This window comes from Rattus norvegicus, chromosome 12 (assembly GCF_036323735.1).
Source record: "Rattus norvegicus strain BN/NHsdMcwi chromosome 12, GRCr8, whole genome shotgun sequence".
In the NCBI taxonomy this organism is placed as follows: domain Eukaryota; kingdom Metazoa; phylum Chordata; class Mammalia; order Rodentia; family Muridae; genus Rattus; species Rattus norvegicus.
The window spans coordinates 26,895,044-26,907,279 of record NC_086030.1 but is presented as its reverse complement, the minus strand read 5'-3'; the positions used below and the strand labels follow the sequence as shown (position 1 = coordinate 26,907,279).

Genomic DNA, 12,236 nt, shown 5'->3' with positions numbered 1-12,236 from the left:
GATCCATCTGCCTCTGTCTGCTGAGTCCTGGGAATAAAGGTGTGTGTCACCTTGTCCAGCATGAGTGTCTTTTTGTTGAGACAGGCTTTCTCTGCATATCCCTAACTGTCCTGGAACTTGCTCTGTAGACCGGCTGGCCTTGAACTCACAGAGATCTGCCTGTCTCTGTCTCCTAGGTGCTGGGATTAAAGGTGCAGGCCACCATGCTCACATGAGCACCATCTTAAAACAAAACAAAAAACTCTTATTTGTTTATAATGTGTATGAGTGCTTTTCCTGAAAGCATATATATGTATCATATGTGTGCACAGTAGCCCTGATTCCAGAAGAGGGTGTCAAAACTCCTGGAGCTGAAGTTACACGAGGTCATGAGCAGCCATGTGGGTTCTGGGAACTGAACCAGGATTTTCTGCAGGGGCAGCAACTGTTCTTGGAGTTGGGTGAGCCATCTCTCCAGGCCCAAATGTCCACGTTTTGAAGTAAAGACAAATGGGCAAAGGAAATTATGGGCTAAGATACTTTGGTGTCAGATCATATCTTATATAGGGGAGAGTGAGAGGGGTCTCTCTATAGAGGCTCTCCTGGCACTCACTGTGTAAAACAGGCTGGCTTTGAACTCACAGGGCACTGTCTGCTTCTGCCTCTGAGTGTTAAGATTAAAGGTGTTCACCACCACAGCTCCTCCAGCGGTTTTCAAAGTTGTTTTTCCAGATAGCTTTACTATTTAGCCAAGGTCGGCTTTGAACTTCAGAACCTTCTGCCTTGGCATCCCCGGTGCTGAGATTATAGGCCTGTACCACCATACCTACCATTTGTTTATTATTTTGCTTGCTTTAAAGTTTGTGTGTGTGTGTGTGTGTGTGTGTGTGTGTGTGTGTGTGTGTGTGCATTTGAGTAAAGGTGCCTGAAGACATCCAAAAGTGAGTGTCCAATTCCATACATACGGAGTTATGGGAGCGTGTGAGCCTCCTCACTTGGGTTCTGGGAACCAAATTTAGGTCAATTGCAATGGTCCCATTTTTTTGGAGCCAGGGTCTCATGTTGTCTCAAACTATGTATGCAGTTGAAACTGCACTTGAATTTCTGATACTGTGTCCACCTCCAAGTCCTGGGACCACTCTCAGACCAAATTCTCCCCCTCAGGGTCTCAGGTATCCCAAGCTGGCCTTGAACTTCTGATCCCACTGTCTCCATCTCCCAAGTGCTAGAGTTAAATGTGGGCACCACTATACTACCTGGGTCTTGCTTGGATCTGCCTCCTTATTACGGTTCGTTACAAAACCTTACATAACGCTTGCAATCTATCAAGGCATCTACGTGGACTGTTGCTCCCCGCAGCTGAACCTGACAGACTGAGAAGCCTTAGATGGCCCCCGGACTGCAGCTGGTACTTACCAGACCATACCAAGTCCAGGCAGGTCCACATGGACAGTGGTCCAGTCACGGCTGCGGGCCTTCAGCCTGGGACTTGTGCCAGTCACCTCTCGCCAGAGCAGCCTGTAGCTCTAACCAGCGCGAAGGCCGAGGGAGAAAGAGACCTCATGGTCCCAACACGCACTACATGCCTCTTACATCACTACAGAGCAGCTCTTACCAGAGACGCGCCAATGGCAGTCGGTTGCCAGGCAACAAGGCAGCAGCTCCCAATCAACGGCCAGCTTTTGGCTGAAAGGGGGGGGGGGGGAGATGCACGCTCGTGGTTTGAGTCTTGTGAGTAGTTTATTTTTTTCTTTCCTCTTTCTCATTTACTTTTTTTTTTTTTTTTCCGGAGCTGGGGACCGAACCCAAGGCCTTGTGCTTGCCAGGCAAGCGCTCTACCACTGAGCTAAATCCCCAACCCCACTCATTTACTTTCTTTTTCTTCCTCCTTCATTCCCTTCTAACTTTCCCACCTCGTATCCCTCCCCCCTTCTCTTTCCTGTCCTTTATTCCCATCCCCCTTCCTAGCCTTCAGTTAGGCAGACTGGCCAGTGGAACGGAGAAGAAAAACAGGAGGAAGAAGCCAGCCAGCCAGTGTGTGCTGCTCCATCTTCCCCAGAAAGTGCGTCTTTTACTGCTGCCCTTGCACATCAGACTTTAGACCGCCCGTGGCTGGCTCCTCCATCCCTCTCGTGATGAGGCTTCTGGCTTCTTGGACTGTTTCAAAAATGCTACGCCTTTTTCTAAGGACACTGAAGCGAAGTACTACTGTGTAGCCCAGACTATTCTCAAATGTATAATCCTCCTGCCCACGCTTCCTAATGCTGGGATCACAGGTGTGCATGACTATGGCCCTCCCTCCTCGACATGCCTATGGTTTGCAATGCTACAGGTAGAACCCACAGCTGTGTGCTCAGTAGCCAAGCGCTCTACCACGGACTTACACCTCCAACTTACAAACCAGTGTTTCTCTAACCAATTAAAAATTAGTTCTTTTGAAACTTGTACACATACTCGTCTGAATATACACCAGGTGTGGGCAGGCAGCCACAGAAGCTAATGTTCCAAACTCCAGAGCTGGACTTACAGGCAGGGGGCAGATTCCTGCCATGGGTGCTGGGAATTGAATGCAGGTCCCCTGGAAGAGCAGCAAGTTGTAAGTGCCAACCTTCTCTCCAGCCGCTCTGTGTATTTTTTTTTTTTAAATTGCTTAAAAGAAAGAAGGCAGAAGCAGGAGAATCTCTGAGTCCAAGGCCACGCTGGTTTACAGAGTTGGTTTCGGGCACCCAGGGCCCCACAGAGAAACCCTATAAATGCATCTAATGGGTTCATGTGTGCATATCACATATATGCAGGGGCCTGAGGTCAGAAGAGGTTGTCAGATACCCCAGCACTGCTGTGAAAGACTGTGAAGTGTCACTTGGATCCCATGTATCTCAAAACAGAAACAAAAAACCGGAACCCAATCCTCAAGGGCACTCTGGTCCACACTGTTTCGCCCGTGTTCTCCACAGTCAGGATGACATATTTATTGGGAAAAAAAAAATGAAACCACAGATGCAATGCATTATACAAAGAAAGGTCTTCATTCCATAATAAAAGTCCTGTGGGGGAGGAAACAAGAGCCAGTGGCTACCTGCCCTGGGAAGGTAGGCACTCGGTGAAAAGTGAGATTTGCTTACAGGGACTACTCTAATGGAAAACAGTGGAAAGGGTTAAAAACAGAAGGGGCGGGCATAAGCAAACAAAAACCAACCCCACCCCTGCGCGGTTTGAGTTTGTTATAAGCTTGAGACATTTAGGTTATCACCAAGATTTAACCACATCCCTCGGTTTGTCCCTAGTGTGGCAATCGAATTTTAACTTAGGGTCTTCAAACCTGAGGTAGTTGAGGGTCACCTGAAACACATTTCTGGAAGGTTCTATCCTCACAGCTGGATCCAGTCATGTCTAACCAACCATTCCTGGCTTCGGCTCCTGGGAGAGGAAGCACTCCATCACTGAGTTTGCTGGTCCTGTGTTTGGGCTGGACCTGGGAGTCAAATAGCTCTTCTGGGTCACTGTTGATGGCTGACAAGTGCTGTCATGGTGGTTCCCAATGTTACAGTGTGGTCTCTGAGAACCTGAAAGGCCAATATGGAGGATCCAAGATGGCGGAGAGAGGAAAGCTGCTCTGGTTAGAGCAGAGTGCAGATACCACCAGGATGAAGAGCAGGCAAAACTCATCCTTGTTGGATGCCAATTTGGAGGCTGATCAAAGATGGTGGAGACAAAGCAAAGCCCACTGTTTGGAAGGCTAATACAGGTGATCCAAGATGGCGAGGCTGGTCAATGTTGGGCCCAAAGACTTGCTTTTCTAGCAAGGTCCCCAGAGATATGGAAAGGCAACAGAGTAGCACATTTGCCAGCTATTAAAAGTTAGGATCAGTGACAGAGATCCTTCTACAACCTAATTCCTGACCAAGAAGTAAAACATCCCTCAGACGCAAGATGAGGACTAACACCTCCTGAGAGAGGCCACAGCACCCTAATGTGACCAGAATGACAAGTGCTGATGACCCTGGGTTACCTGGTATAAACCCCGGTGTCTGACTCTGCAGCCACACCAGTTCTGAGACAGGATGTCCGGGATGTGTTTGATTCTCTCGGCTACTGGGCTATGCACATAGGATTCTGGGAAGTGTTGTGGGCAGCACAGCCAATAAGCCATTTAAAGGATAGCCTGGTTTTTGTTTTTGTGATAAGGTCTTAGTAAATAGCCCAGGCCACTCCGTCCCCCTGCCTCCGATTCTCTGGGATCAGAGTTGTGTACTGACGAACTTGGTATAATCACTGAAAATCTCTTGCTGAGCCATGACCTAAGCCAACAGAAGTAGATCACACACCTAGGATTCATCTTGAGGCACCAGGAAACTGCACTGCCAAGTTACATATGAGACACAGCTGGATTGGAACCCCTGTCTCACCCCACCCTGACCCATTGTTTTTATCATCTTTCTGTCTCGAGTCAAGTTATTTTCTCAGGAGTTATTTTTACTTAAAAGTAGGTGGGCACTTCTGTGTGAGCACGTACAGCAGAGGGCACTGGATCCTTTGGAGCTGGAGTTAAAGGTGGTTGGGAGCCACATGGTGTGGGTGCCGGGAACTGAACTTTTGTCCTCTGGAAGAGGGAAGTAGTCTTAACTATGGAGCTACCGCTCCAGCCTCAGTTCCCTGACTTGAGGATCTATCTACACTCAACACAGCAGACTTCAGTCCAAGAAGCCTTGAGGGTTGCTGGGGTGTGGTGGGGAGGCTGGACAAGTCTCTTTTGAGCTATAAGAATTTCCAGTTTGGTTTGACCGGCCCCCAGGTTATTAGGTAGCAGCAAAGCCAAAAGATTTAGTCTAGACTACACGAGATGGCCCACACCTTTGACCCCAGAATTTGGGAGACGTAGGAAGGGGAATCTCAGTGGCTTCAAGGACAATGAGATGCACATAGCTAGTTCAAGGCCAGCCAGGACTATGTAGTAAGACCCTATCTCCAAAAACCAGTTATACAAATCTCTATACACAAACGTATATAACCTGCTTATTTTTTTTTTTTTTGAGACAAGGTATGTAAGTTCAGGATCTTCCTGCCTCCGTCTTCTGAGCGCCAAGGTTGCAGGCATGCACCAGCCAGCGAAAGGCTAGCAAAAGGCAGCTTCTGACTTGAGCTGCCACAAAGTCCTGACGTGACAAGCAGCAGGTAGGGACCCTTCCGTGTTGCCGACTTACCTCATGCTGGGGTTCCCCACTTTTTCGATACCCGGACAGAGTTTAATGGTTTTTTTTTTTTTTTTTTAAATGACAGTGGCTTTTCAGAGAGGTGTGTCATTTATTCAGAGAACCCCCATCTATTGCTGTGTGTTTGATGTCCTCTCGCCAGGACACATGGGTGTGACTCTAGAAGCATGGACCATATGACCACCGCTGGAAAAACCTACTAACAGGGAACTCCTTTAGCCCAGTGTGGATGTCACGTGTCACCTCGGTCATCTGGGTCTCTGGGAGTGCCCACTGGGGACTGAGTGGGGTTGAGGGGAGCAGGAAGAAGGAAGTTGATTCACAGTGATCAAACATTAGTCTCACAACCCATTACCCAGCAAAGCTGACCTGCATCCCATTCGGGAGAGGCTCAAAGTGGTGCTTGCTGGCTGCCACCTGTGTCACCGCAAAGAAGCCGCCACCTCCCTGCCCACCTCCCTACAGATCACAAGGTCACATAAATAAGGGGTCCATTTGGGAGTTGCAAAGTGCTGTCCAGCTGCTTGTGTCTAGACAGGATGCCCTCTGTCTGCCTGGGAGCAAGAGTGGGTGGATGGTGATAGGTTCTGTGCCAATAGCCAGTCCCCTTTCTCCTTTGCCCTGTTCCTCAATGCTTTTAAGGAACCTGCCTGCTTTGGAATCCAAGCCCGGGAATGCCCAGGGATGGCAGGCTCTGTGATCTGTGAAGACTGATGGCAGAGAGCACTCCCTTGATTGCTCCAAGCATCTCTGGGGCAGGTGCTGCGTAAAGATTGTTAGTAATAAATATGAAGTCTTACACCAAGCTGAGTTTGTTTCCCGATGGGAGCAAGTGGGGCTGAACTTGCGGGCCTGCTGGGTTAAGTAGCACACGGAACCATCTTTTTCTGGTTCAGTAGGATGCAGAAGGAGGCAGACGGAGGAGGAACCACTTTTAGTTCCTTTATATTCAGCCCTCTTGGGGCCTTGCCTAGGTTGGACAGGAGGTGACCCCAAGTGACATGGCCTGGCAAGTTCACTCTGGGGATGTAGTGTTGCTGTTCACACCGGCTCCATTCCAGCATGTGACAGGGGGTGAACCTGGTGACGGGAGCTCCTAAGAAAAACGTCCCCTGAACAGCTGGGCCCCTGGCACCATTTTCTTTTCTTTCAACTCTGGTGCTCCCTGGCTTGTGAAGGCGGACAGAGGCCTCGGGGCTGGCATCCAGGTCTGAAAGTAAAGGCACTGGCTCAGCTTCCGACTTCCGAGGAGAGCTGGCACCCCAGGGAGTAGCCCTGGCTGACGGAAACGCTGAGCTGAAGCACCAAAGCGAAGCCTGAGCCATACCGGGCGTGTGGCGTGAGAGCGGGGCTTCCTCTCAGAAGGCTCAGAGCTCAGGGTAGGGCTGGGGTGGGGGGTGGAACCCTTTTTTTTTTTTCTTTTTTTTGGGAAAGTTGGCTGTGTGAAACTTTAAAAACAGGAAACCAAAAGACCCAAACGAGCCATCGTTCGGGGTAAGGGGGACCCATGGAGCTGTCAAAAGCGTGGCGTGGAGGCCGGCCTTCCTTCGTGCCCCTCCCAACAGTGGATTCAGACCGGCCGTCTGGTTTGGGGTCCAGCGGAGTTCGGATGCTCACAAGTTTGTGGAAAGGACAAAATGCAAAGGGCTGAGGAGGCGGAGAAAGAACAGTTGTAAGATGTCCCCTCTCCAAGCTCCCAGTGAGACAAGACGCCTCCCTAAGGACGCGACCGGTGAGGAGGCGGATACTGGGCAAGACAGGTTGGCCATGTCGCTGTTTTTTCTGTGAACCTGAGCTTACTCATGGCTGACCCTGGTCTGCCTTGTATGCCAGGGACATAGGGGAAGAACTCATCATGCATGCAAACATAGGTGGTGTCACGAGGACACCCGATCGATGGCCTTCAGCTTTTGTCACTGGAGAGGCCTACAAGGACCCGGTGTGCCACGGTGGGGAGTGTCACAGAAGGGAAACAAGGATTTACATTCTGATGTGTGGGGCGCTGGCTTGGCTCTACTCTTTGTCCGGCACCGCTTCTTGAACAGCAGAAGGTGATGCTTCTGTCCCTAGAAACAAAAAAACCAAACACATCACACGGAACCTCGTGCGTACACAAATGGGTCACGCCATTCGTCGGCACGTGACACGCTCAAGCTCATGACCGCCATAGAACGGCATCATTAACCCTGCCCAAGAATAACCTAGGGACCGAAATGATGAATATATCCTCGGTCAAATTCTATAACCAACAACCATCTTGCCCGTGATGGACCTAACCACTTGGGCCATGCAGGAAGCCACACATGGCAGTAGGCAATGGCAGGTCCTGGGTTGGGACAGAGGGTAACTCTCAACAGTCAGTTCTCCCTTCCACATTAGGTTCACGGATCAGACAGGTGACCAGAATTCACTGGAATATTTTAGTCAAGTGCTCGACCGCTGAGTCGAGTGCCAGCAGCTCTCGAGTGGAGAATTCGGAGCCAGCATTCCCACAGCCCAGCAATATCCCTAAGCCTCTTTTTCACTTTCCAGTTTTGAAAGAGTTTAAGTTGTTAGGTAGAAATGAAGTTCACACCGAACTTTCGATTTTTCTGTCTTAGACGCTGGAATAGTTGGGAGTAGCGACATACGCCGCCAGACCTACTCCGGGGCCGGTCTGAGTATTCTCGAATCCCATTTCTCCAGTGAAGCCTGTTCACTTTTTGGCCAGTGTGGCCTTGGGTGTGAGTGTGTATGTGTGTGTGTGCGCACGTGTAGGCGTGCATGTCTATGTGCATGTTGAACGTAGTGGCAATTCACGGTTAGGAGTCCTGTCTGCTCGTCCAGAGGATCCAAGTTCCAGTTCCAGAAACATGTGTCAGCTCACAACTGGGCCCGCATCCAGAAAATTTTTAAAAAGTTTAAAACCAAACAAACCAAAGAACCCCCCAAAAAACCCAGTAACTCAGGAGGGCACTGTAGGGACCGAGGCACAGTTTACTTATCAATGTGGAGGGTTTTATAATATTCATATTTTGTTTGTTTTTGGCTATGTAATCTGGGGTAGCCTCCAATTCCTAATCCTCCTGCCTCTGCCTCCCACATGCTAGGTTCACAGGTGTGCACCACCTAGGCGAGTGGCTGAGGATTTGAGGGGTAACAACAAAACCTTTTTTCTTTTTTCTTTTTTTCGGAGCTGAGGACCGAACCCAGGGCCTTGGGCTTGCTAGGCAAGTGCTCTACCACTGAGCTAAATCCCCAACCCCGACAACAAAACCTTTTTAATTCTCTACGATGTGTACCCAAGTTTTAGGCTGAAAGGTGATTTAGGAGCAAGATGAGGAGAGGAAGGGACAGGGTCCCATTCTATCAGGGGAGAAAGCACTGTAAGTGCCCAAGGGAGGGCTCACCTTCTTCCCAGCCCTCAGCAACACCAGCCAGCTCGTAGTGTTTTTTCCGAAGCTCTCCTAGTTTCTGGCGCTCCTTCTGCAGGTCGTTTTCTAGCTCCAGCACCCTAACCTGTTGGAAGAGGGGAACGGGAGGGTCTTACATTTCTTCTTTGGTTTAATTTAGTTAACCAAACCAAGCCAAACCAAACGTGGGGATTGAAGCTAGACTCAAACTCATGCTGTATGTTCTATGGATGAGCTATGTTCCCACCACTGTACTTTTCTCTCAGTCTCTGTTTCTCCTTGACATAGTGGGGATTGAATCCAGGGTCTCATGTAAGGTAGGTAGATGCTCTTACCACTGAGCCACGCCCCCAGCCCCTCACTGGGGGATTCTAGGCAGGGGCTCTACCACTGAGCCCCACCCCCAGCCCCTCACTGGGGGATTCTAGGCAGGGGCTCTACCACTGAGCCACACCCCCAGCCCCTCACTGGGGGATTCTAGGCAGGGGCTCTACCACTGAGTCACGCCCCCAGCCCCTCAAAGGGGATTCTAGGCAGGTGCTCTAGCAAGTTGCACTTCAGCCTCTCACTGGGGATTCAAGATAGCCAAGTGCTGAACTGCAGAGTCACCCCCAGCATATTAGTGGCAGATTCTAAGCAAGTGCTCTAAGACCAAATGACACCCAGCCCTTGTAATGTTCCTTTGGACCACTTCTCTGGGACTTGTTTTCTTCAGATTTCACCTGGTCCCTCTGTGTCTCAGGTTCCTCCTATCATATCCTTCCTATTTCCACACTTTGCTCAAATCCACCTTCTTGACTGAAACTTCTCCCCAGCCTGAGATGAGCCTTTTCAATTTACAGCCTAGTTCTTAGTTTGAATTCTCTTCTGAGACAGGGTTACATATAACACAGACAGACCAGCCCTGACCCCTTGTTTCCCCACCTCCCTAGAGCCAGGATTACAGGTATACAATGTCTTTCTTTCTTTAATATGTATCTATGTGTGTGTCAGGGTTTTGTTTTATTGTGTGTGTGTGTGGGGGGGTGACACACATATACAAGTGAGTGGAGGAGCCCACTGAGGCCAAAAGTTATTGGATCCTTTAGAACTGGAGACACAGGTTGTTATGGGCAAGTACTCCCACCTCTGTTGTTCTTTCTAACAGGTCTTGCTATAGCCCACACTGGCCTTAAACTCATGGCAGTCCTCCTGCTTCAGTTTCCCAAGTGCTGGGATTATTACATGCCTACCCACACCTGGCTTCTCCCTGTGGGAAGTTTACTCGAGGCTGATGTGCGAGCAATGGGGACAGCCCGACCTTAGATAGGGCAATGGTGTTCTTACCTGGGAATCCATTTCCTGGCGCTTGATCTGGGTCAGTGTCATGCTTGAGAAGTCCATACTGTCTGCAAGGACGGACAAAGGGAGATCCAGTCAAATAAGGTCTGTGGCTGTCACTCACCTACGAGGACAATGGGAATTCCCCACGGCACTGCGTGGCCTGCCTTTGGCACTATACAGGTTGCAAGGTGAACTGTCCCCGCAGGTGCACGTTTGAAGAGCCTGTTTCCCAGCTGTTTGTGACGTGTTGGGAGGCTGTGGAATGTTTAGATGGTTGGACCTGGCTGACAGAAGTAGCTCCCTAGAGGCCTGGCTTTCTGTCTGCGCATACTAATGTGCACAGGGGAGGTCATGTATGTTCATATGTATGGTGCATGTGTGTGTATACAAAAGGGGAGGCCAAAGGGCATCCTCAGGAGCAGACCATTGTACCTTTTCTTATTTTATTTATATATATTTTTTTCCACCTTGTTTTTTTCTTAGGATCTCTCATAGGCCTAGAGCTTACCGAGTTGGGTAGGCTGGCTGACCAGTGAGTTTCAGGCATCCACCTGTCTCCGCCTCCCCAGAACTGAGATTACATGGATGTGCCACCGTGCCTGGCTTTTCTGGGAATCATGTTTGCATAGCAACGACCTTAGTGAGCTGCCTCACGCTCCTGCCTCCAACTGAGGTCAACCCTAGTGACGAGCTCCCTTGGCCAGTGAGACATTTCACCAGAGCCTACATGAGTGTCATCACCGTGGAAACATGCCTTGGGGCGTCTGTTACGGAGTTTCTAGAACAGGTTGATTGAGGTGGGCAAACCCACCCAAGATGTGGGCAGGGGGTTTTCCACGAGTTGGGTCCTGGTCTGAATTAAAAGGAGAAAGTAGAAACCAGGGGTGATCACCTGACCAGCCAGCACTCCGGGAGCAGAGGCAGGAGGATCACTGTGAGTTTGAGGACAGCCTGATTACATACCTTGTCCCAGGCCAGCCAGGGTTACATAGAGAACCCATTTCAACAAAAGACAGACAGACAGGAGAGCAAGCGAGAAGGTGGGGAGCTGAGCACCCGCATTCTTTTCTCGCCACTTCCTGACTGCAGATGGAGTGTCGCCAGACGCCTCACGCTCCAAACAACATGCCTTTCCATGGACGGTACCCCCAAACGTGAGCCAAAATAGATCCGACCTCCATTGTTCTTTAATTTTATTTTACGTACATTGGTGTCTTGCCCGCATGTGTATGCTGATGTGAGGGTGTCAGATCCCCTGGAACTGGAGTTAAGAGACAGTTGTGAGCTGCCATGTGGGTGCCAGGAATTGAACCCGGGTCCTCAGGAAGAGCAGCCAGTGCTCTTAACCGCTAAGCCATTTCTCTAACCCCTAATGTTATTGTTTTATACACATTTGTTAGCATGTGCGTGTACATGCATGTGCCATGCTGTGAGAGTGGAGGCCAGAGAGAGTCAGTCTTATATATCATATGATATATTATGATATATCATGTGGGACCCGGGCACTGAACTCAGGTCATCGGACTTGCTCTGAGCCATCTACCAGTCCAAATCCTTCCTTTTTAAAAGTTGCTTTTAGGTCTTTGGTCTGCTCACAATAATGAAAAAAAATGAACTAATTCATGGGAAGCCAGGGCCTGAGTCTCTGGGGACAACTAGACCTCTAGACTTTTCTCTGACTTCGGAGAAGTAGCGTAAGGGGGAAAATCTGCTTAATAGCCTGGCACTGTGGGAATTAAAAACCATGGTTTTGCGATCTGCCTTAGGAGATCGATATGGATATAAGAAGACCAAAAGACCAACCAGACCTCGCACACACCAGGGAAACACTCTGCAGACTGATAAACATCCCTAGTGGCCTATATCCTGCCTAAGAGTATGTCTACAAACAGCTGGGTGAGGTGGTGCACACCATTAATCCCTGTACTCAGAAGGCAGAGGCAAGCAGATCTCTCAGTTCAAGGCCAGCCTGGGATACATAGTGAGGTCCTATCTTTTTTTTTCTTTTTTTAAAGAATTATTTATTTTATGTATATGAGTACACCATTGCTCCTTAGACACACCAGAAGAGGGCATCAGATCCCATTACAGATCGTTGTGAGCCACCATGTGGGTACTGGGAATTGAACTCAGATCCCCTGGAAGAACAATCAGGTCTCTAAACCTTTGAGCCATCATCTCTCCAGCCCATGAGGTTCTGTCTTAAACAAACAAACACACACACACACACACACACACACACACACACACACACACACACACACGTGTATGTGTGTGTGTGTAGAGAGAATCAAAGTAGAAGAGACCTGTACACATTAGTAAAGTCATGTAT

At 49.4% G+C, this 12,236-nt stretch overlaps 1 protein-coding gene and 1 long non-coding RNA gene across 13 annotated transcripts in view; one reads left to right on the top strand and one right to left on the bottom strand.

Annotated features, from left to right (window-relative positions):
- Positions 1-993: 993 nt before the first annotated feature.
- On the top strand, positions 994-2,420 carry LOC134481281 (uncharacterized). Its single transcript, XR_010056750.1, has 2 exons — positions 994-1,710; positions 1,948-2,420. It is a non-coding gene; the product is annotated as an uncharacterized LOC134481281 (long non-coding RNA).
- Positions 2,421-2,912: 492 nt separating this feature from the next.
- Hip1 (huntingtin interacting protein 1) overlaps positions 2,913-12,236 on the bottom strand; it is a 134,500-nt gene continuing 125,176 nt past the window's right edge. For 5 of the 12 annotated variants that reach the window (NM_001415756.1, XM_006249100.5, XM_006249099.5 and 2 more), the window contains 3 exons: positions 9,908-9,969; positions 8,579-8,687; positions 2,913-7,255 (listed from right to left, as the gene is read on the bottom strand). In NM_001415756.1, coding sequence (NP_001402685.1) covers positions 7,203-7,255; positions 8,579-8,687; positions 9,908-9,969 — 224 coding nt within the window. In that variant the 3' untranslated portion in view covers positions 2,913-7,202. The remainder of the gene's footprint in view (positions 7,256-8,578; positions 8,688-9,907; positions 9,970-12,236) is intronic. The other 7 variants (XM_063271032.1, XM_063271034.1, XM_017598253.2 and 4 more) reach the window with 3 other exon arrangements.